The following is a 22,017-nucleotide window of genomic DNA, read 5'->3' on the forward strand; positions in this document are numbered from 1 at the left end:
GCACAAAGCAAAAAGGGATAAAACGACTGCAGCGCTTATATTTTGGCAGGTCACACAACACAGTTCTCACCGCCTTCTTCAGGCGGCTGGGGCTTTGGTCCCCACTCACAGAGGAGACAAGTGGTGAGGGAGGCGTCCGAGGTCACCGGCAAGTGATAAATTATCGGCGCCTCGGGAAAACAGAAGAGGTAGGATGTCCACCCATTCGTGTTCCCGCGAGTCTGGGCTGCCCCAGTCTTGGAGGGCTCCGGGACACAGAAAGAGGACGGCAAGTGGGGGATGGGCAAGGAGGGTACGACTCGGGCTGTGCAGACTCCTCGCAGCCTCCTTGCACCTCGGCGGGAACAGCTCCAGCTGCGCGCAGAGCGCACCGTCAGCCCCACCCCGGGAGACGAGCTCGCCGCCCACGAAGCGAGCACCAGGTGGGGGTGCCCCGCTCGGGACAAAGGACCAGGAGAGGATCCCGGGCGCGCGCCACTGCTTAACCTGAGCCCTCCGGGTGCGTCTGGTCCAGCGGGGAGGGAAAGACTGTGGCCCCAAAGCTCCCCAAACCTGGTGGCCCAAGGTGCGCGGCGAAGGGTCCCCGTTACCTGCGCAGCCATAAAGGAGAGATCCATGATGTCGCTGCTACCGCCCGCGCTGGAGTCCTCGCTGCTGTTGCTGGTCCAGCCGTCTGCACAGCTGGCCGGGAGCTGGCCGATCAGTGAGCAAGCGCGCCCGGGCCCCCCTTAGCGGCGGCAGTGACCACGCCAGCCCTGGCCTGGCGGGTCCTCCAGAGTCCTCACCGTGCCCTGGACTGGACGTTCTGGGCTCCAAGCTCCAGACGGCAACTGGGCGGAGGGCCTGTAGCGCGGGGCGGGGCTCCGGGGAACGGGGCTTCCCTCCACGTGACACTACCAGCCCCACCTCTTGGGGCGGGGCCAAACCGAACGGCCTACAGTCTTCTGCCTGTGTGGGCTGGATGGGAAAACTGAGGCCTGAAGTCGTCCCTCTAGTTTGTGGAAGAACCAGCCTGCAACCCAAATCCAGCGCCGTTGGCACCCTGATACGTGCAGCCGAGCCCAGCGCGCCAGGGGCTGTGGGCAGTGCTCTCGTGAGGCTGACATGCCTTGCCCTCGTCGTTGAGGACCATGGTAAGGGGACCCGGCTGTCAGTGCTAAGTCTCCACCCAGTGTCCGGGGTGCTCCCGACTCTAGAACTGGGAAGAAGGGGGGTTAAATCCTAGTTCTACTTTGTTTTGTAAGTTAGTATGTTTTGAGCCTAGATTTCCCATTCTGTAAAATAAGGGTAACGAAACCTAAGAATTGAGTGAAATAACGTGTATGCCATGTGGTGGTCTTAATAAATGTGAGCACTAACAAAGCTAATAATGTAATGGAGACTACACTGTGAAGATTGTCTTCTAGGATTGCACAGTGCACAACCTGCACAACTGGTACTCTGTGGCTCTCTTACCACTTTCTCTTACCTCAAGCAAATACCCCAAACCATGCAGATCCCATAGCTAAAATGAGAACAGCAAGGATGTCCGAAGGGGCCTATCGCAGCCCCATACTCGCAGACTTTTTCACAAGCAAGGAAGTTGTGGCATAGACAGATGAAGAGGTTTATTCAAGGTCGTTCAGCAACTGAGGGCCCAGTAGGGGCTGTGGGAAAGGGACCAGGAGCTCACTGACTCACAGAGGGTCTTCAAGTTGTCTTATCTTTTTCTTCTCCCTTTCTTTCTCTCTCCTCTTTCTCCTTTTCCTTCTTTCTCTCTTTTGCTTTTTTCCCTCCCTGCCTCTCTCTTCCCACCTTTCTCCTTTCTCATCTTGCCTGCCTCCTCCCTTCCTTCGTGGGTCTCTAAACCTTCCAGGCCCTTGGCCCTCCCTCCACTCCTTGACCTCAGCCAGTTGGTTGCCTCCACACCACCCATAATTCCTGCCACCTCCCCAGCCTAGCCCATGTACCTGCCCAGACAGTCTAGGCAAGAGCTGCCTCCCTCGGTCCCATCCTTCCTGTGTCCCATGGCTGATAAGCCTGCTCAGCACCCACCATGGTGTCTCGTTAGCTGTAAAATATTGTATACTTTTATCTTGAAGTCTCACCTGTACATAAGGACATATATGTTGTGTCTGTACAATTTAAAGAATAATAAAGCCTCTCATAGCTGTAAAAAAGGATGGTGACTTCACATCTTCTGTAATTTCCTGGATGGAGTTGAAACACATCTTCTTAGTAAAGTATCACAAGAATGGAAAAGCAAATATCTAACGTACTCAATATTAATATGAAGCCAGTAGACGATCCAATGAACCCAAACAGGAGAAAAACTCCTTTCATTTCAAGTTGGAGGGAGGAGTAATGAGGGAGGGGGAGGGGGTTAGGATGCTCTCACTGAGTGGGCATGGGGTTGGGGGGCAGTTGGCATACCCGCGTGTGTGGGACATAACCATAAGATGACCTCTACCTAACAAAATCAAATATATTGGCCTGGTTGCTTATACCCTCACATTAACCTGAAATGAATTTTAAAGAGGAAAAACAAAAAAAAAGGACTAAAACAATATGCAATAATCTTCAAGTCCTGGTGTGTATCTCTCAAAGGCATCTCTTCCATGCCCCCTCACCTAAATAGGCATATTATTGTTCTTGCTTTTCTTAATAGTTTTGCCTTTATAGATTACTTTGTTTTAAGTATTTATAAGATAAAATTGCTCTTTGGTAACTTCCCCTTCCCTTTTTTACTCAGCATTATTTAAGTAGCTGATGTCTGTTGTTTTTCGCTACTATATGATATCTTATTTATATGTCTATATCCGTTTATTGATACACTAGGCGTTTGATGGATATTTTGGTCATTTAGTGGGGGCCTGAATGGAACAAAAAGGCAGAAAAAGAAAGAACTTGCCTGCTTTTACTGCCTCCTTTCCTGACATCACATCTCAACTTGTCCTGTTCTCCAGCTGGGATTTATAACATGTGCTCCCCTAGTTGTCAGGCCCATCAGGTTGTCTGTGAAGGTCTATGTTTAGATTGTCTGTGAAGGTTATGTATAGATATTTTGTTTCTTAGTTATATGCTTATAAAAAACTGCTAGTCTGTTTAACAAAGTGTTTGTACATTTTATGTTCACACCAACAGTGTATGAGAATTCCAGTTGCCTCATGTTCTCACCAACACTTGGTATTTTCATTGCTTTTTTTTTTCTTTTTAGCCATGTTGGAGGGTATAAAGTGGTATTTCATTATGGTTTAAATTTGCATTTCTTTGATGACTGGTGATGTCGAGCACTAATTCATGTGCTTAATGGTCATTCATTTATTTTCTTCTGTGAATGGTTTGTTCAAATCTTTTGCATATTTTTAAAAAACTAGATCTCTTGTCTTTTTTGTATTAAGTATTAGTTTAGTATTAAGTTTTTTTTTATTAAATCATAACCGTGGACATTAATGCATTTATGGGGTACAATGTGCTGATTTGATATACACTCTGGAATGCTTACATCAAACTGATTAACATAACCTTCACCTCCCTTACTTACTTGTTGTGCTAAGACATTTATACGCTACTCTTTTTTTTTTTTTGCAGTTTTTGGCCAGGGCTGGGTTTGAACCTGACACCTCTGGCATATGGGGCCAGCACCCTACTCCTTTGAGCCACAGGCACTGCCCTCTTTTTTTTTTATACTCTACTCCTAATATTTTTGACAGTATTAAGTTTTAATATTGAGTTCTTTATTTATTTTGGATACAAGTCCTATGTCCAATACATAAACTGTGATATTTTCTCTTAGTCTACAGCACTTTTTTATTTAAAAAATGTTTTACATAGCTATTTATTTATTTTTTTGTTTCTGGCTTTTTTACTGTATATATTTAAGGTGTACAACATGATGTTTTGATATATTTATCTCCATATGCCTTATGCATAGTGAAATGATTACCATAATCAAGCAAATTAACATATCCATCATCTTATACAACTTCCTTCCTTCCTTCTTTCCTTCCTTCCTTCCTTCATGATAAGAGTACCAAAAATCTACTCTTTTGATAAGGTAAATCACCAGTTTATACTATAATATTATTAACTGCAGTCATCATGTTGTACCTGAGGTCTCTAGACTTGTTCATTCTACATGGCTGAAACTTTGTACTCTGTGGCCTACATCTTACTATTTCCCCTTCTACCTCAGGTAACAATTATTCTATTCTCTATGTATTCAATTTTTCTTTCCGTTTCCGTGCACAAGGGATATCATACAGTATATTTTTCTTTCTGTGTCTGGCTCATTCACTTAGCATAATATCCTCCAGGTTCATCCATCCTATTGCAAGTGGCAGGATCTCTTTCTTTTTTAAGGATGACTAATATTCTATCATTTATATAAAATATATATTTTAGTTCTCAGTTTTGATAAAATCCACCTGATCTTCTTTTTCCTTCTATGAGCCATGCTTTTTGTGTCCCATCTAAGAAATCTTTGCTTACCTCAAGATCATGAAGATTTTCTTCTAAACGTTTTATAATTGTAGGGTTTATGCTTAGGGTTACAATTCATTTTTGTTTTTATATACGATGTTGAATAAAGGTTGAAGTTCCCTTGTTCTTCCCTGAAGAGATGCCCAGTTGTACCAGCACGTTTGTTGTAATGACCTTCCAGTTTCCATTGAATTACCTAGGACTGGGACTAGACTTAAGGAGACTCATGATTTAAGGTGGCATTCACTCTCAGGTACCAGCCCTGCATTTGCTGGATCATGACCATAGAGTGCTTCCTTAAATTTTGATTCCTAGGCACCTTGCTGGTGTCACCCACTGACTGGTAAACCCTCCACAGGCAGATATGCACACTAGAAAGATCATGCTACTCTCTTTATGCACTACATGAGTGACCTTATCCAGGCATGTAAAATGGTCCCAGACCCCTGTCCCAGGCTTCATAGGGGTTCATTCAACTGTCTACTCAGTTACCTCTCCTGGGTTGCTAATAGCATCTTAAATTTAACCTGGCCAGCACCGAGCTATTATTTTCACCTTCCACTTGGCTTCATCACAAGCTACCTAGGTCCTCATGTACAGTTCTGAAAGCTGCACACTGCACAAGGTGTCTGGCAGAGAGGTGAGGAGGGTTTCAGATTCAGCCATACCTCCCTCATTGAACTCTGTGCCCAAGCAAAGGGCTGTGTCCTCCTAGGGGAAAGGTTGCCTTTCCTAAGGGTGTTTAGGAGAATTAGCAAAGGATCCATCCTCAGTATTCTCTCTCCCTTCCACCCTATTCTCAGCCCAGCGACCCTCTCATTCTCGGTGTGTCAGCTATACAGCACTTCCTTCTGTCTGAGGATCACACCCACAGGGAATAAGTCTTTGCTCTTCCTTCTTTTTGGAACTCTCTCTTTCTCTAGATCTTTCTTCTGACAGTTAACTTTTCATTTCAAAACCCACCTCCTCCAGCAAGCCCTCCCGATTATCCTGGTTCAAGGAACTCATCATTCCCTATCACAAAACCTTATTTTATTTTTTTCCATAGAATTTCTCCTTTTCAATGTTATTTACTTGTTGGGAGAAGCAATCTGCTGTGAGTCCTGAGCATCCCTGCATGTTCTTATGGAGAATGACAAGAATTTGAGGCTCTGATGGCCAATTTCCCTAGGCTATTTTGGGGGGATTTTGTTTTTAGTGAGTAACCTAGAGGGAGTGAGGTCATATCTCCTTTAGGACACAAAGCAGCCTCACTCACTGCTCACTTTCAAAGTGGTAAATCCTTGAGCCTCCAGGTTGTCCTGCTGTAATACAGCCTTCTGCATGTGTGACCCTCATTATGAAGCCAGTGGCACCTCCCCGAGGAAACTGGGGTGTGGGGATAACTGTCAGGAATAACAATGAGAATAGTCTTTATCTTCACGACTGACTGCCTCGTTCAGAGGCATGTTCACAACGGTCGGGTCAGGCCAAGAGGTCTGATGATCCCCAGCTGAGGCCAGGAGCAGTGAGGTTGCTTAACCTGACCACACAGAGGACTAGAGGCAAGAGGAAATTTCCCTGGAGCCAGGCCTAAGGACTAGAGGCAAGAGGAAATTTCCCTGGAGCCAGGCCTACGGTCATGGGCCACCTGCATGGTCTTGATCCTTGCAGTGTGGTGTGAGGGCGGGTTAGGGAATGTGCCTGCGGGTTCCAGGAGCAGTCTCAACTGTTGTTAGGCCAAGAACTAGATACATAATTCATGTGTGTGGAGAACTTGAGATCCAGCAAGAAGGAACAGTCTGTTCCTTAAAGGATCTCAGCCTAAAGGTCACAGCAGGGCGTTGACCTTGGCACCACTCTTCAGCTGGGACCCATGTGGAGCACAGAGTCTTTGGGTGAATGCCTGCCCTTCCTGGGAAGACTTAAAAGGGTTTAAGATTTCATGAGCTTCTTGCTGAGTGACTTGATAAATTATTCAAGGCACATCACAGGGCTGGACACAGCCTAGGACTCACCCCTTTTTAACAATTGGAAAATTTGAGGCCAATGGGGGCAGCAAGATGAACAAGAAGCCCTGCTGTCCTATGAGGCTTGGCCCCAATGCTTGTCACTCAGTGAGACACAGTTTTTTCTGACTATTCACTATAGGCTCTCCCCCAGGGACAGATGTGACCCCTGGGCTGCTGGAAACTAGATCACCAGGGGACTTTGTTAAAACGCAGATTCTTCCTGAACCAGATGGTTTGGACGGAGGCTGTGCAATCTGGATTCTGCACATTCCCCAGGTGAGTCTGGTGCCCTGTCATCTTTCTTCCAACCAAAATTAAGCCTGATTTTCTCCCTAGGACTCTGCTATGAAATTGCAATTGCAATTCAAATTCAACTCAACAGGTACTCAATTTACTGAGAGCCTAACACTATTCCCTGCAGGCATAGTATCTCATATATGTTGCCTCTAAACCACAAAGAATAAGGGTTCAGAGAGGTTAACCTTTTCGGGTCACTCAGCAAATACAGGTAAAAGAAGGATTTGAATGCAGACCTAGATGATTCCAAAGCCCATCTGTCTTTTATGCCAGGGTTTCTATATTTTAGTTAGAACAATGAAAAATCACAAATAATTATAAAGGGAGGGAGAATTATTTAATTAATTCATCCATCCACTCAGTACATGCTTTCTGAGCACCCTCTGTGTGCTGGGCACTGTTGGCCAGAACTGCAAAGTGCTTCAACAGCAGTGACAAAGACCTGAGGTGTGGCCCCAAACTGCCTGTTTTGGGAGGTGGAAGAATCGAGTTTGCATCTTGGCTTTCTCCCCAAAGCTGATGACACCAAGCAAGCCACTTAGCCTCTGAGCCAGAGCTTTTCATCTCTAAAGGTGGAGGGTTGATGAGATGATGGTAAGAGTGCCCGGTGGCATTCAGTAGGCACTTTGTAGATGCAAGGAGAGATTAATTAGAGGGTGTGGAGAGAAGGGAGGAGCCACGGTATACAGGGGTCACTCATGTGCTTAGGTTTGCTCTCATTTTTACAAATGTTCTGCTAGAAGAGTTACATCAGAGAATTACAGCGAAAGAGGTAGAATGGTTTCTAGTTTACTCACCAAACGCACCAGCGTCTAGCAGGTACTAGGCTTAAATGGAGTGCTGTAGGAGTGTTTCATGAATGAACAAACTAATGAGCTAGTAAGAATTTATGGTTAAATACGTGGATAAAAGTAAGCAGAAGGATGCAGAAAGCAAAATGTCTCCCTCTGGCCCTTCCATGGCCCCATCTCCTTTCCTTTGCTCTTGCACACCCATCAGGGCTGGTACTTAAAATGATGGACAGAAGCTCACCTGTTGGTCCCTGGTTTCCTCATTGACAATGGGTTCCCGTAGCTTAGGAAAGAAAAGGGGACTTGGAGCAGGATGCCCTCGCCATTGCCACACCCAGAGAAATAGAGGCTAACATCTAGAATCATTTCTTACTGTGAGGGCAGAAGGATGCTCACACACAATCATTCATTCACTCCAAAGAAATTTCAAAGCTCCTAACAGCCACCAGGCCCTTTGCCAGGCTTCCTGAGGGTGGGTGGTGAATGCACCCTCCCGGGCCACAGTTCCACAGCAGGGAGATATGCCAAATTGGTAAATGGAACTGAGACCACTAGCCCCCATTAACACACAATGCAGACCTGCTGTGTTCAACACTGACCACACTGGTCCTTGCAATATGGGACAACAGAATTGAGATGGAAGTGTAAAATACACACAGGATTTCAACGATTTAGTGTAAAAGACTTAATGATTTTTAATATTAGTTACATGTTGAATAACAATACTTCAGACCTACTAGGCTAAATAATATACAGTAGAACCTCCATAGCTGACCACTTCTCTACATTGACCACCTCCTTAAGTTGACCTAATTTTCATGGACTGGACATGCATTACATGTACTTGATGGAAGTTCTTTAAATTGACCACTTCTGAATGTTGACCAGTTTGTTACAGACCCTTGGATGGTCAACTTACAGAGGTTCTGCTATATTTTGAAAATCAATTTAATCTGTTTCATTTTAGTTTTCTTTTTAATGTGGCTACTTAGAACATTTTAAATTGTATATATAATTTGTGCCTTGTTTCTACTGTCAAACACTGGCATAGTCCACCCAACTCATTTGTGGAGTTGGGCTGGGATGCAGGAAGGCCAGAGGGGTCTGGGCAGGCTTTTGGCCCTCAGGAATGACTGGCTGGGAGCAGGTGAGCAGAGGGCAGACAAGATGCTCTAGCAACGGCTCTTGGCACCCATAGCACAGTGGTTGCTTGGTAGCACCAAGGCTGGTGGGTTTGAAACCGACCCAGGCGAGCTAAACAACAATGACAACTGCAACAAAAAATAGTTGGGCATTGTGGCAGGCACCTGTAGTCCCCAGCTACTTGGGAGGCTGAGGCAAGAGGACCACTTAAGCCCAAGAGTTTGAGGTTGCTGTGAGCTGTGATGCCATGGCAAGTACTCTACGAGGGTGACATAGGGAGACCCTGTCTCAAAATAAAGGATACTCCGGTGGCGCCTGTGGCTCAGTGAGTGAGGCGCCGGCCCCATATGCCGAGGGTGGCGGGTTCGAACCCAGCCCCGGCCAAACTGCAACAACAACAACAACAAAAAAAATAGCCGGGCATTGTGGTGGGCGCCTGTAGTCCCAGGTACTCGGAAGGCTGAGGCAGGAGAATCGCCTAAGCCCAGGAGTTGGAGGTTGCTGTGAGCTGTTTGATGCCACGGCACTCTACCGAGGGCAATAAAGTGAAACTCTGTCTCTACAAAAAAAAAAAAAAGGATACTCTAGCAAGGGGACCAGGCATAGGCAATTCTAACCTGCATAAGCCCCCTGTTTCTCAAATAGACAAAACAGAGAGTCATTTCAAACCCAGCCACCTCATTTTGCTCTCTGGGGAAGGCAGCAGCCTGTTTCACCCTGGCATCCCAGGCCCAGTCCCGGGAACTCCACTGACAGCCGGAGTTGAAAGGCCTACCCTAGAAATCCCAGGGCCCCCTCAGGAATCCGGGCTGTGTGTCCGCCAGCATCTCTCAGGCACAGAAGGGATGGGGCCTCCCTCTCTCCAACCCCCCAGCTAAATCCTTCCAGGACACCCATACTTGCTTTTCTTCACTGGAAACTTCCAAATCTCCAGGCTTTGTCTCAAGAAGATAATTGCTGTTTTTGCTTCCTTTGTTGGCTGTGCCTGTGAAGAATCTGACGAACTCACTTTAATTAAAGCACTTGATTGCATTGGAGGAGACAGTGGGAGAACATGCAGTTCTGCTGGGGGTGGGTGGCAGGGCGGTGATGTAGGAAGCTAATTGGAAGATGCTTCTTCCTCCACTCTGCCTGTCCAGAGCAGCCACATGCTGTCATCTCTCAGAACAACAATAACACTGACTGTGAGAACCCTGGTGGCTCCAGGCTGCCCCAGCCATGTCAAGTCCCCAAGCCCCTCTTATCCACCTCCCAATCTCTGGGAGCCTCGATTTCTATGTTGTATAAAATGAGGCTAGCGGCACCGACCTCACAGGACAGTGAGGATCTGATTAAGACTCAGCACCTCTGCTCTAGCCCCTTGCTTGCCCCATGGGACAGCTCCTCACAATGTCCAGGACATGCCATCTTGATTCAGCGCTCCAGCACAGCTGCTGCACACTCAGGGCTCTGCCCCTGCTGTCTCTTCAGCATCCTCTTTCCCATTTCCCCCTCGGACTTCCCTTTGAACTGATTTGACTTAATAAATAAACCAAGTTCCTTCATTCCCTTGTCTTTGTCCATGATGCCCCTTCTATCTGCGGTTCACTCCCACCTTCCCTGACCCTGCTGCTACATCCTTCTCACCTCCCGTGGAACCTGCTTCAGGCTGAGTGGGTGCCTGGCCTCCACGGAGGTCTCTTTACTGCAAACGTCTCCCTGCACTATGAGAGCTCCTAGAAGGCACACTCTGGCTTCCTCACCCTGGGCACCCTGATGGCTGTCTCTCTGACCTGGGGCTAAGAGGTGAGCAAAGACTCCAGGACCAGGCCTGGCTTGAAGGTCTCTATGTGTGCCTCCAAAGGATACATTGAAGTTCAAATCCCCAGTATCTTTGACTATGACCCATCTTGGAAATAGGATCTTGCAGAAGTAAAATAAGATAGTGTAGGACCTATTTGATATGACTGGTGTCCTTGTAAGAAGAGGAGAAAAGAGCCAGACACACAGGGAGGACATCGTACGATCATGAAAGCAGACTGAACGAAGGCTATGCCAAACATGACTGCCAAACTCAAGGAAGAGGCAGGAGGGCATCTACCCAGAGTCACAAGGAAGTATGGTTCTGCTGACACCTTCTTCAGGGACTTCTAGTCTCCAGCAGTGTGGAGAATAAATTTCTGCTCTTTTAAGCCACCAGTTCATGGTATCTGGTCATGATAGACCTAGGAAAGGAACACAGAGGCCCAGCTCTACAACTGACTCTGTGTGACCTTGAATGGTTTGCACGTTTTCTGTGCTTCTGTTTCCTGTAAAATGAGGATGATAATTTTGAGACTTACCTTGCAGAGTTGTGAAGATCAAATGAATTAATAGTGTGAAGCACAGTAAACAAATGCTATACATGAATTCATTGCTATATACAAATTAGCTTCTTCTATTATTTGTAATAATAGGTGATCAAAAAATTGTGTTGAAAAATAAGCAAATGAAAGACACACAGTGGATGTTCCACAGTCATTCTTTCCCTCCTTCTCTGTGCTCTCCAGGTATGGCTGCCATTTAAAGCTGGAAAGTTATGGTGGGCATGTGTTGCTTGTGCCTACCAAGCATTCATTCTCCCTCCTCTGGTGACAAGGCCCTAATTTCTCCCATGCTCAGCTCTTTGTCCAGGGGGCTCTGCTGAGGCTAAACCCCTCCCCCACCACTATGGGAATTTGATTCAGGGTTAAACACATAATGCCAAGTTGGTCGAATGAGAATTAGCATTTTGATGAGAAGCTGTCTTTCTGTGAAGTCACTAATCTGGTAGGACAAAAATTGGGAGCTGCTATTAGCCATATTTTTACCAAAGACATAGGAAAACAGAGCTAATTGCTGAGAAATATTCTCAGTAGCATCAGCCTGAATCCTATGGTGCCTGAAGGCATAGTTACCCTTGGATTTTTCAGTTTTATCTCCTGAAACCAAAAGATCTGACTCAATATTAAAGTTGGTAGCAGAAATGGGGTATTGCAAGTGATAGCATCTGAAAAGAGGAATCAGGTGAATGGTGGATAGCAACGACAATTTATCTGCAGCTGGAAATTTGGCAGTCCCTGTTACCCAGGAACAAATCAGCAGGTTGAGAGTCACTTGCTTGTACTGAAACTGGGGCCATGTGCCTGCTGGTATTGGACATTTAGAGACATGGCAGAAGAAAGGATCTTGGGATATGCTGGCTGCTTATTGTGGGCTTTAGTAAATTCCTACAGAGAAGAGATGATCTTTGGTGGAAGCAGACACGTCCCAGTGATGAGTGATAGTTTTCCTAAAAAAGGCTTTTGCTGCATGTGGTCAATAATCCAAGTTGACTGAGAGCCAGGTAATCTTCCTTCTTACAGAATTAGGAAAATCAGCCCTACCTCTTAATCAAGTAAATCTGGAAGAAAGAAACAGAGCAAGACATGTAGGGATCCTCAGAAAGTGTAATAACTGCCTCGTCCAACCCCCTAATCCCTCTCAAGTATGACCTTGATGTCCTATGTGTGCCACAGACAAGGGTGAGAGTTGCCCCATAAAAAGAGACATCACTGTGATTTGGCCTGGGCACAGCGCAGATGAGCCCACTCACCTCCCTTCACTGTGTTTGCTGGGTTACCTGGCCAAGATGGAGGCCACATCACTGATGAATGGTTGGGGTAGACAGAGAACAGAGGGACACTTGGCAAATTCTAATCTGTAGAATTTTCCAAGCTGTGGCCTGGGTGCAAAGACTACACCTCAAGCGGAGTTCTAGCTTTGGGTGTTGGTGCAAGGAATTGTCCTAAAACAAACATAACATGCCAGAATTTTAATGAATTTGCAGGTCACTGGACTTCTAGAGAAACCCCAATCCTGAGAAACTAAAAGCTTGAGTTGCTCAACCCCTGAGGCAATCATGGCAATCAGGAAGCCTTAAACTTTCAGCGCTGGGAATTGGATTGCCAGAGAGTGTAGCTGTCAAAGGAATACCCTTCACAACCCAGCAGTGAAGGTCAGCAGATGAGGGAGATGGCAGAAGCAGAGAGAGGCCAAAGTGGCTACCCAAGGAACTTAACCATTGCCAGGAGGGAGTCCTTGTCCTTCTGCATGAGCTAGGTAATGTGAAGTGACAGTCTTATGTTCTTTCTTCCTTTTCTCTTTTCCTAAAGGGATTTTTGTTACAATTTTTTCTTTTTTTCCTCTCCACTGTTGTACAAGAGACGTGTTAAGTGGAGGAGTCAGTTTATCATTCAGCCTTAAGCTTCTGGACCTGCAGAAATTGCATTCTGATCTAACCAAGATCAATGACATTTGCCCAGAGATCACAGATTTGGATATGGATGTGGACATGGCTTGACGGTGTCTCTATTTGGGAGTGGGGGAGAGGGCTGTGTTTGATTGTATATGGTTTGTTGCACTCTGTTAGGTGCGGGCATTTTGGAGGGTATGTGGAAGCTGGGCAGTCGGAGGACAGGGTGTAGTTGACATTTGTTGTTTTCACCTACCTAACGCGCCCAAACTGGACTTTTCTGCTCTAAAAACCTTGCTTTTCACTTGGGGAACAGACCTTCCCAGTGGTCACTCAGGGTAACAACTCCTCTACCTCCCAACTTCTCACTCTTTGGGGTCACTTCACGACTTGAACCTGGCTGTCTGTGATTACCTTTCACAATCTATCAGGTAAAGACACACTGCTACAATGAGAGTTAAACACTTTCTCTGGAACTCCTGGCTGGTTTCCTTTCATATCTGTGTGGACTATTGGATTTTTATTTTATTCAATGGATTCTTTGTTTTATTCAAACAAAGTGCAGAGAGCTGAGTGTGTTCATCTGCTCCTCTGTACCCAGCTAGATTCCAGCGTGGTCTCTTTTTATCGTCTTACTCAGTTATAGATCTGCCATAACAAAATGTCACAGTCTGGGAGGCTTAAACATTGGAAATTGATTTGCTCACAGTTTTGAAAACTAAAAGTTCAACATGCAGGCAGCAGCATCATTGGATTAAAGATAGCCATCTCCTGCTGTGTCTTCATGTGGCAGGGAGAGTGACAGAGGCTCTCTGGTATGTCTGTTCTTATAAGGACACTATCTCATCATGCTGGCCCCATTCTCGTGCCCTTATGTAAACCTAATTACCTCCCAAAGGCCCTATCTCCAAATACCATTACATTGAACATTAAGGCTCCAACAAAAGACTTTAAGGGAGGCCACAATTCAGTTCATAGCAACTACCATTATTTTGCTGCTCACGTCTGATATTTTGCCCTTCAAATTGATTCAAGTTAGTTTCTGTGTCCTTTTCAAATGTTCCTATCTTTTTTTTTTTTTTAAGCATTTGCTTTTCAGACACAATTATATGTTACAGGCCCCATAGTATACTTTTCCTGTCCTGGCCTGGGGACTGTCATTTTTTCCAAGGATCTTTGGTTTCTTTTAGTGGGACTGGTGTTTAAAAACCAAGATCTAAAAAGTGCTGGGCTTTTGAGCCCAGCTTCGGGCAATATTTGGGTCTGATGAGCTTCTCTGGCAGCTCAGAGACCTTGGGATAACTCTTGGTCCCTCACCTGTGAGGTGCAAACAGTGGGCCCCACTTGTTTCAACCATTTTGTTTTTACCTGTGGTATACTTTGTTCAAAGAAGCCCAGTGAACAGACAGATGTGACAGAGTGAATGTTTGAGAAATTAATTGGCATTTGGCTTCTTTGGCTGCTGAAGACTCTGCCATGAAAGTGAAATGGATTTGTCCCCTGCCCTAGCCTAATAGCATGACAGCCAGGCTTTCGGTTCAAATGGGAGGCTCTCTATTCTCAAAGAGAATTTAATAACTTTTCTGTTTCATGATTCAGGTGTTTCTTTTCATAAACCATGGGGAAGGGTGTGGACTGGCCCTGAGCTTAGAAAGGTGCTGATTTAGGTTTTTCCTGGAGGAGAGGATGGCTGGGCTTTGCTCTTACAAACATCCAGTGTGAGTGGGAAATAGTGAGTCCAGGCACCAGGAAGGAGAGGGCAAGTTTCCCCGAGATTTATGGTCTAAGTAAGCTTTGAGGGCTCCAGTGTAACTAAAGTGAGAGGAAATCCTCCCGTGTGGGATATTGGACTTCTTGGAAACTTTTAAGACAGGTGCCTAGAGCTGGATCTGATTTGATTTTTTAAAGTTTGATTTTCTAAGTATGACATTTTGTGGTCATGTATGTGGTTGTAGGGGAGGTTTATACCTGGGATATAGATTTTTTTTTTACAAGAGTCCCCTTATTGAAGAAGGATGTTCAAAGGCATATGGAACTTTCCATATTTTACAAGCATCCTATGCTGAGATTGGACACATGGCATCACCATGCCTAACCCTGGGTTTAGAGATGGAAATATCTCTAGACCTAGAAGCCAAAGACTTTCTACTCACACAGTGGGAACAATGACAGCACATCATGAGCTTGTCATGAAAATTACATGTAAAGTGCCAGTCCCAGCACCTGTGCATGGCGCACATTCAGTAAAACAGGCCATTACTATTCTCAGTCGAGTAGTTAATTGACTTACTTTGTGATTCACTCATGGGGCTCCAGGTCCTTGTGCTTTTCAGTGTGTCCTTAAAGCATACAGCCTGCTGGACCCACTTCCTGGTCTTTGGTCAGAGTATCTGATGGCCACATGCCCACAGTGAATGCCCAGGCTCCCACAAATCATTACTGCCCATGGGAGCTCTTTATCTCACACTCAGAGTAAACCAAATTTGACACCACCTGGTCAAAAGGAGTGGATTTGGGCGTGAGTGTTTGGGCCACTGGCGTTGTCAGAGAGGCTGCACTTTGCATTGTTTGGGGAGCAGGTCCTTTTGCTGGATAGGCACAGGCAGGTTTCAAGGGCATGCTGCCTTCTCTCACCCGCTTGCCTTCTCTCACATTGTACAGCCCAGGAGCCCTGGCAGCAGAGAAGAGAATCCCACATCAGTGACCTTGATTTCCAGTGATGGATAACTATGCTTATTAATCATTTCTCAAGCTGTAAATGACCACTCTGGATATCCATTGATGGTGTCAATCCAAGTGATCCTGCATTATCATCATAAACACCTTCCTGGGCCTGCCAAATGGGGCAGCACATCTGTCTGTTCTACACTGGGGAGGACTTCACTCTGCCAGGTCACCGGGGTTCTTGTTGTTTCCTCATCTCTTGGTGTTGCCCTTAGCCACTTCATCCAAGAGGCACACCCACCACGTCTGTGCACTGGCCAGGGAGAAGCAGGAGGCTGGCATCGTCAGTTTCCAGAGACTCCCTGTGCTTGATATCTGTAAGCTTCCCTTCACCATTTCAGACATCCCATCTGTGTGTGAGATCACGTGAATAGGTTTCTATTCCCCCGCAGTCAACATATCTCCTAATTCTTAGTGGAAAAAGTGCCAATGATCAGAATGTGTCACATTTAAGTTTGTCTTCCACAGTTGAAAACAGAATCAGAAATGAGCCTGCTGTTGTGAAGACTCTGATCAGAACTGAGAATCTGAGCTCAGACACCAGGTTCATCCTATGTATTACTTGGACATCCTTCTACTTCCAAATCAGATGGCCAGCTAGCACTCTGAAATATTGACATTTACATTTTTTATTCTGGGTAATTCCTTTTTACCTACAGTCTTCCAGCACTAAAGGTAAACTCAGCAGCTGGGGCTTATGGCCTTGAGGGAATGACCAATCTATGGGAGAACAGAGTGGTTAATTGGGTTTCTAAATTCATTTTTCTTATACTCTTAGTTGACAAAACAGCTGTAAAAGCCAAGGTTTCAATCAGTTGTGTTTTGACTGAGGTTCTAAAAGTTTATCTTTGAACAGTGAGTCAAAGCAAAGTGTATCTCACAAACAATGGAAATTAGAAGAATGCAGGGTGATATAAGACCTAGTTCTGGACAAAAGCAGATAAAATCAAGTGGCTAGGGAAAGAGGAATCAGGAGGGCATGTTGGCCAGGGCTGCGGGAGCAAAGTATTGAGATCTCATGGAAGTTTTGGGAGGACCCCAGAGCCAAGTGAACCTCTGCCTGGATTACCCAAGAGTAACCCAGGCAGATGGCAGCCCTTGGAGAGAACAGAGAAGGCCCCAGAAGGTAGAGCAGCAAAGGCCCCGGCTTGTCTGCCATATAGACTTTCTTTCTTCAATCATTATGGCTATATCATTATTCTCATTTACAGAAAAGGAAGTTGTGATTCACAGAGGTTATCTGCCTTACTCATGCTCTGTGTCCACTGGGATAGCTGTCCTGCAAACAACCGCAAAGTCTCACTGACTTAAAACAATAAATGGCATTTCTCACTCCTGCTACATATTCATAGAAAATCATCAGGGAAGTTCTGTTTATTCTACTGAAGGGGAGGAGGAGGTGGAAGCCAAGGATCCAGGCTGACAGAGCAACCACTATCTTGAATGTTGCCAGTTGCCATGTTAAGAGAGAAGGGGACAATAGAAGATTTCACACTGCTCTGGGACAAAAGTGATATAGATCCCTTCTTAGAACCACAAGAAAGTCAGGAAGTATGGCATACCACGGAAGCCCCAACCTTTTTAGCACCAGGACTGGTTTCATGGAAGATAATTTTTCCTCAGACCTGGTGTGGGGGTGGTGACTTAGGGATAATTCAAGCACATTGCATTTATGGCACACTTTATTTATATTATAATTACTTTGTAATATGTGTATAATGAAATAATTATGCAACTCAGTATAATGCAGAATCAGTGAGAGCCCTGAGCTTGCTTTTCTACAGCACTAGCATCACCATTTCAGCTCTACCTCACATCATCAGACATTAGCAACCTAGATCTCTCACATGCACAGCTTACAACAGGTTCATGCTCTTATAGGATCTAACACCTCCTCTGATCTGGCAGTGATGCAAATGGTGGGGAATGGCTGTAAATATAGATGAAGTTTCACTGGCTTACCTGCCACTTACCTCCTGCTGTGTGGCCCAGTCCTTAACAGGCCATGAACCAGTACAGGTCCACAGCCTAGGGGTTAGGGACCACAGATCTACCAGATAGCCAGAGGAAGGAGTGATCTGGGTATCCATGAGTAGCACCAATGACTGTCACATTCCAATTATTAGTAAGTGGCCAAGTAGGGATTGACAACCACCCGTTCATCCATCCATTCATCTATCCATCCAACTATCTATCTATCCATCTAATAAATATTACTGAGCACCGTTTTCTCTCCATTTTCTCCTGTCCCTCCTCCATTTCTCCCTCCCCTTCCTCTTTTGCTACCATTTCCCCTGGTCCTCTTTTTCCTTATCCTCCTCTTCCAATTACTATGTTATTATTATTTACACTGAAAGGAACTGCAGTAACTTCTGGAGACAAAATGACTAAGACCACACTCTTCCCTCTGCCCTCCTAGAATGCATATTCAAGTGGAAAGAACAAATCATGAAATAAGTAATTGCAATATATTGTGAAAAGAGCTAGAATGCGCCAAGGGTCACATGAGCACATAGGGTAGGCAAATAACCCCAAACTGGGTTAGTGCAAAAGTTTCTGGGAGAAAGAGAAGAAAGGAGGGAAAAAAGCAAATGGGTGTCTGTCTGGACAGGCAGACAAGGGAAAGGTCACAGCAGACTGGGAGGACACACAAAGGAGTGAGAACTTTGTTTTTTCTTTTTAATTTCAGCTTAACACAAGCATACAGATAATTAGGTTGCAGTGTTTGCAACCTTAGGTAGAGTCTAAGTTGCAGTTGTGCCCCTCACAAGGAGGTGTGCCATGTACCCTGATATTGTGCTGATTAGTTGAGAGCACACCAATCCATCTTCCTCCTTCTCTCTGTCCCTTCTCTCCTCTTCCCTCCCCCTCTCACTTGAGTTTAATTGTGTTTTTCTCTTTTGTGGGTATATATTTGTTTGTCTACTGCTTTCATATTAGAATTGAGTACATTGGATATTTGCTTTTTCACACTTGTGATACTTTACTAACTAGAATGTCTTCAACTCCATATAGATAAATACAAAAGAAGTAAAGTCTCCATCTTTTTTATGGATGAATAGTATTCCATGATGTACATATACCATAGTTTATTCATCCATTCATGGGTTGATGGGCACTTGAGTTGATTCCACATCTTGGTGACTGTGAATTGAGCTGTGATAAACATTCTAGTGCCTATGTTCTTATGGTAAAATAATTTTTTTCTTCTGAGTACACACCTAGTAATGGGATTGTGGGATCAAATGTAAGGTCTACTTTTAGTTCTTTGAGGATTCTTCACACTTCTTTCCAGGAAGGTTGTATTAGTTTGCAATTCCACCAACAGTGTGAAAGTGTTCCCTTTTCTCCACACCCATGTCAGCATCTGCAGCTTTGGGATTTTGTAATGTGGGCTATACTCACCTGGTTTAGGTAATATCTCAAGGTGGTTTTGATTACTTCTTGCTGGTAATTAGGGAAGATGGACAGAGAGAATTATGAAACCCTGAGAAAAGAAATAGCAGAAGACATTAACAAATGGAAGAACATATCACGCTCTTGATGGGGAAGAATTAACATCGTTAAAATGTCTATACTACCCAAAGCAATCTACATTTAATGCAATCTCCATTAAAATACCAACATCATACTTTGAAGAACTTGAAAAAATGGTTCTTCATTTTGTATAGACTCAGAAAAAAACCCTGTATAGACAAGGCAATTCTCAGCAATAAAAATAAATCCAGAGCCATTAGTTTACCTGACTTCAGTTTATACTACAAGTCCACAGTAATCAAAACAGCATGGTATTGGCACAAAAACAGAGAAATGGACATAGGGAACAGAATAGAAAACTAAGAGATGAAACTCAGCTTCATATTGCCATCTGAGCTTCGATAAACCAAAGTATACACTGAAGAAAAGAATCCCTATTTAATAAATGGTGCTGGGAGAACTGAAGCATGCATCTTTCTAAAGGTAACACTCTTTCTAATTGCGGGATGGAATAAAGGAAGACATCAGTTAAGAGATCAGTTGAGAAGAGACTGTACTTATTCTGAGACATGGCTTGGATGTGGTTGTGATGATGAGATGTATAGGAGTCAGTGGTTTTCAGAGGACTGAGAATTGATTAGATATGGGGATGCCCAAGTTTCAGTTTGCCTAACCAAGTGGGTAGTTTTGCCATTTCCTGAGATGAGGACCCTGGAGGAGGAGCAGAAAGGGGAAACCAAGTCCAGTTTTGTCAGATGGTAGTTGGGGTACAGTTGGGCCATACCAGTGGAGGTGTCTGGTAGGCAGGCAGTGCTGCAGTCCTAGAGCTCAGAAGAGAATCTAAAGGTGGAGAAGGAGATGTGGAAGTTGTCAGGCTACCTCACACAATTGATTCCAAAGCCTAAGGGTGTAAATACTCAAATGTACTGGCTGGATCAGACTGACTAACTGTGAGGGATTGTTTATTCAACACTTACTTCCTACTCACTTCATGTTAGATGCTGGGTGTTTCACAGTGAATACTTTAACCATGGTTCCTTCCCGTTGGGTCTAGTAAATACCTTCTAGGTTCAAGACTCCATGGTTAACAATATACAAAAAAAGATATAGTATTTACATTACCATGGCAAACCATTGCTTTCCCTCTTTCCAATTAGACACATAGACACACACACACACACACACACACACACACAAATGCATGAATCCTCCATGCAAAGTAAAGAAAGACATTGATTGTCTTTGTTATTGATCATAAGATTGTTCAGCATTGCTTCCAAAAATTGTCAATATTTCTGCCAAAGAAATATGGTGTAGCTTGGAATCAAATCTATCAGTTACCTCTGAAAGGGAGGATTGTTGGAAAACAAGATAAATGAGCCACAGAAGGGACATATATCAGCTGGGACAGAAAATAGAATATGCGCATGCAGAGAGGGCATACTCCCAGGGCAGGGCTGAGTCAGAAGGACTGCTTTAGTGAGCCTAAGAAGCACCCAGCCCCAAGGGGATCATAGCTGAGACAAAACAGGTGGGGCAACTGCACCAGCCCAAGGAGAGGCAAGAATTGAGAGCTGAGCATGAGCTCTAACCACACCCACCCCAACACAGAGCTCAGCAAAGACAGAGATGCCAGCTCCAGGAACAGCACAGGGCAGGACTGAGGCACAGTTTCTGTGAACTCAAACAGTGCCTGGCATGCAGGGGAATATAGCCAGGATAGAAACACAAATTCTGTAAAAATATAAAGGTCAGCAACATCAATCAGGAATGTGGCTAGAACTGAGTGAACCACCCCAGCTTCCATTAAGCACTCGAGGTTGTCAGGCCTTAGCTCCCACTGCCAGATGGTGGCAGAGTGCGGTGGCCTGGCCAAGGAGACATAGATCCTCCTGCGTCCCAGGCAGGTGCAACCCCCTGGAGCATCTGCTCATTGGAGGGAACTGGGTCACAGCCCTACGGGGTTACCAGTGACTGGGTGTGACAGAGGTGTAAGGTGGGGAAGGAGGAATCAACCTTCCCAGACGAATTCATTTGCTGGGTGGGTCCTTATGACTCCACAGAGCACTGGAGCGAGTCATACTCGAGCTGCCAGCAGACCCCTGCTATCTAGTAGCCAGAGACTTTTTGAACTCTCTCACTTGAGACTGGGTGCTGACTGGGACAATTAATTGGGATTTTTTTAACTGAGGACTCAGTTAAATCACCTGAGGACTATCCAAAGTGGTACCCTGGGTGTGTGTTTGTGGGAAAGTTTGATTTTCCTTTTCCAGTTATTGCTCGTAGGGGGTTGCGGGACTTGCTTGCATTTCTCCACAGCTGAGACTTCAACCCAGAGTTACTGATTCACTAGGAGTGGACAGAGACCAACTGAAAACAAGACAGAGCCACTTAGCCCCACCACACCAAGCAGGTCCCCAGTGTCTCAGGCTATAGCACTGTACAGGTCCTTTGCAAAGCTCTAGGGGAAAAGGTACAGACAGCAGTCCCACCTCTTGGGCAAAGGGATGGTTATTCACTACTCCAGGAGCCCCCAACCCAACTTCACCTTATCTGCTCATCTAGCCAAACAGGGTAAAATAATCATGGGGTGGAATCAGCAGAAAAACTCTGGCAACATGAATAACCAGAGTAGATCAAACTCCCCTCCCCCCAAGGAACGACATGGAGGACATAACAGAAGATCCTATTCATAAACAAATTGCTGAGATGTCAGAAGTCAAATTCAGAATTTGGATTGCAAATAAAATTAATAGAATGTAGGTAAAGTTAGAATTAGAAATTCAAGGAGCATTTCAAAAGTTGTCTCAAGAATTCCATGAATTCAAAGACAAAAATCACCAAAGATTTTGACACAGTGAGACAAGAACTTGCAGTCCTCAAAGATCTGAGAAATACAGTA

The 22,017-nt window shown here is 45.0% G+C and overlaps 1 protein-coding gene across 1 annotated transcript in view; it reads right to left on the reverse strand.

Annotated features, from left to right (window-relative positions):
* Positions 1–831, reverse strand: part of C9H14orf132 (chromosome 9 C14orf132 homolog) — a 55,839-nt gene extending 55,008 nt beyond the window's left edge. The window contains exon 1 of the mRNA XM_053602710.1: positions 591–831. Within this exon, the coding sequence (XP_053458685.1) occupies positions 591–617 (27 nt within the window). The 5' untranslated portion in view covers positions 618–831. The remainder of the gene's footprint in view (positions 1–590) is intronic.
* Positions 832–22,017: the final 21,186 nt, after the last annotated feature.

The sequence above is a fragment of the Nycticebus coucang genome, chromosome 9, assembly GCF_027406575.1.
Source record: "Nycticebus coucang isolate mNycCou1 chromosome 9, mNycCou1.pri, whole genome shotgun sequence".
Taxonomy (NCBI): Eukaryota; Metazoa; Chordata; class Mammalia; order Primates; family Lorisidae; genus Nycticebus; species Nycticebus coucang.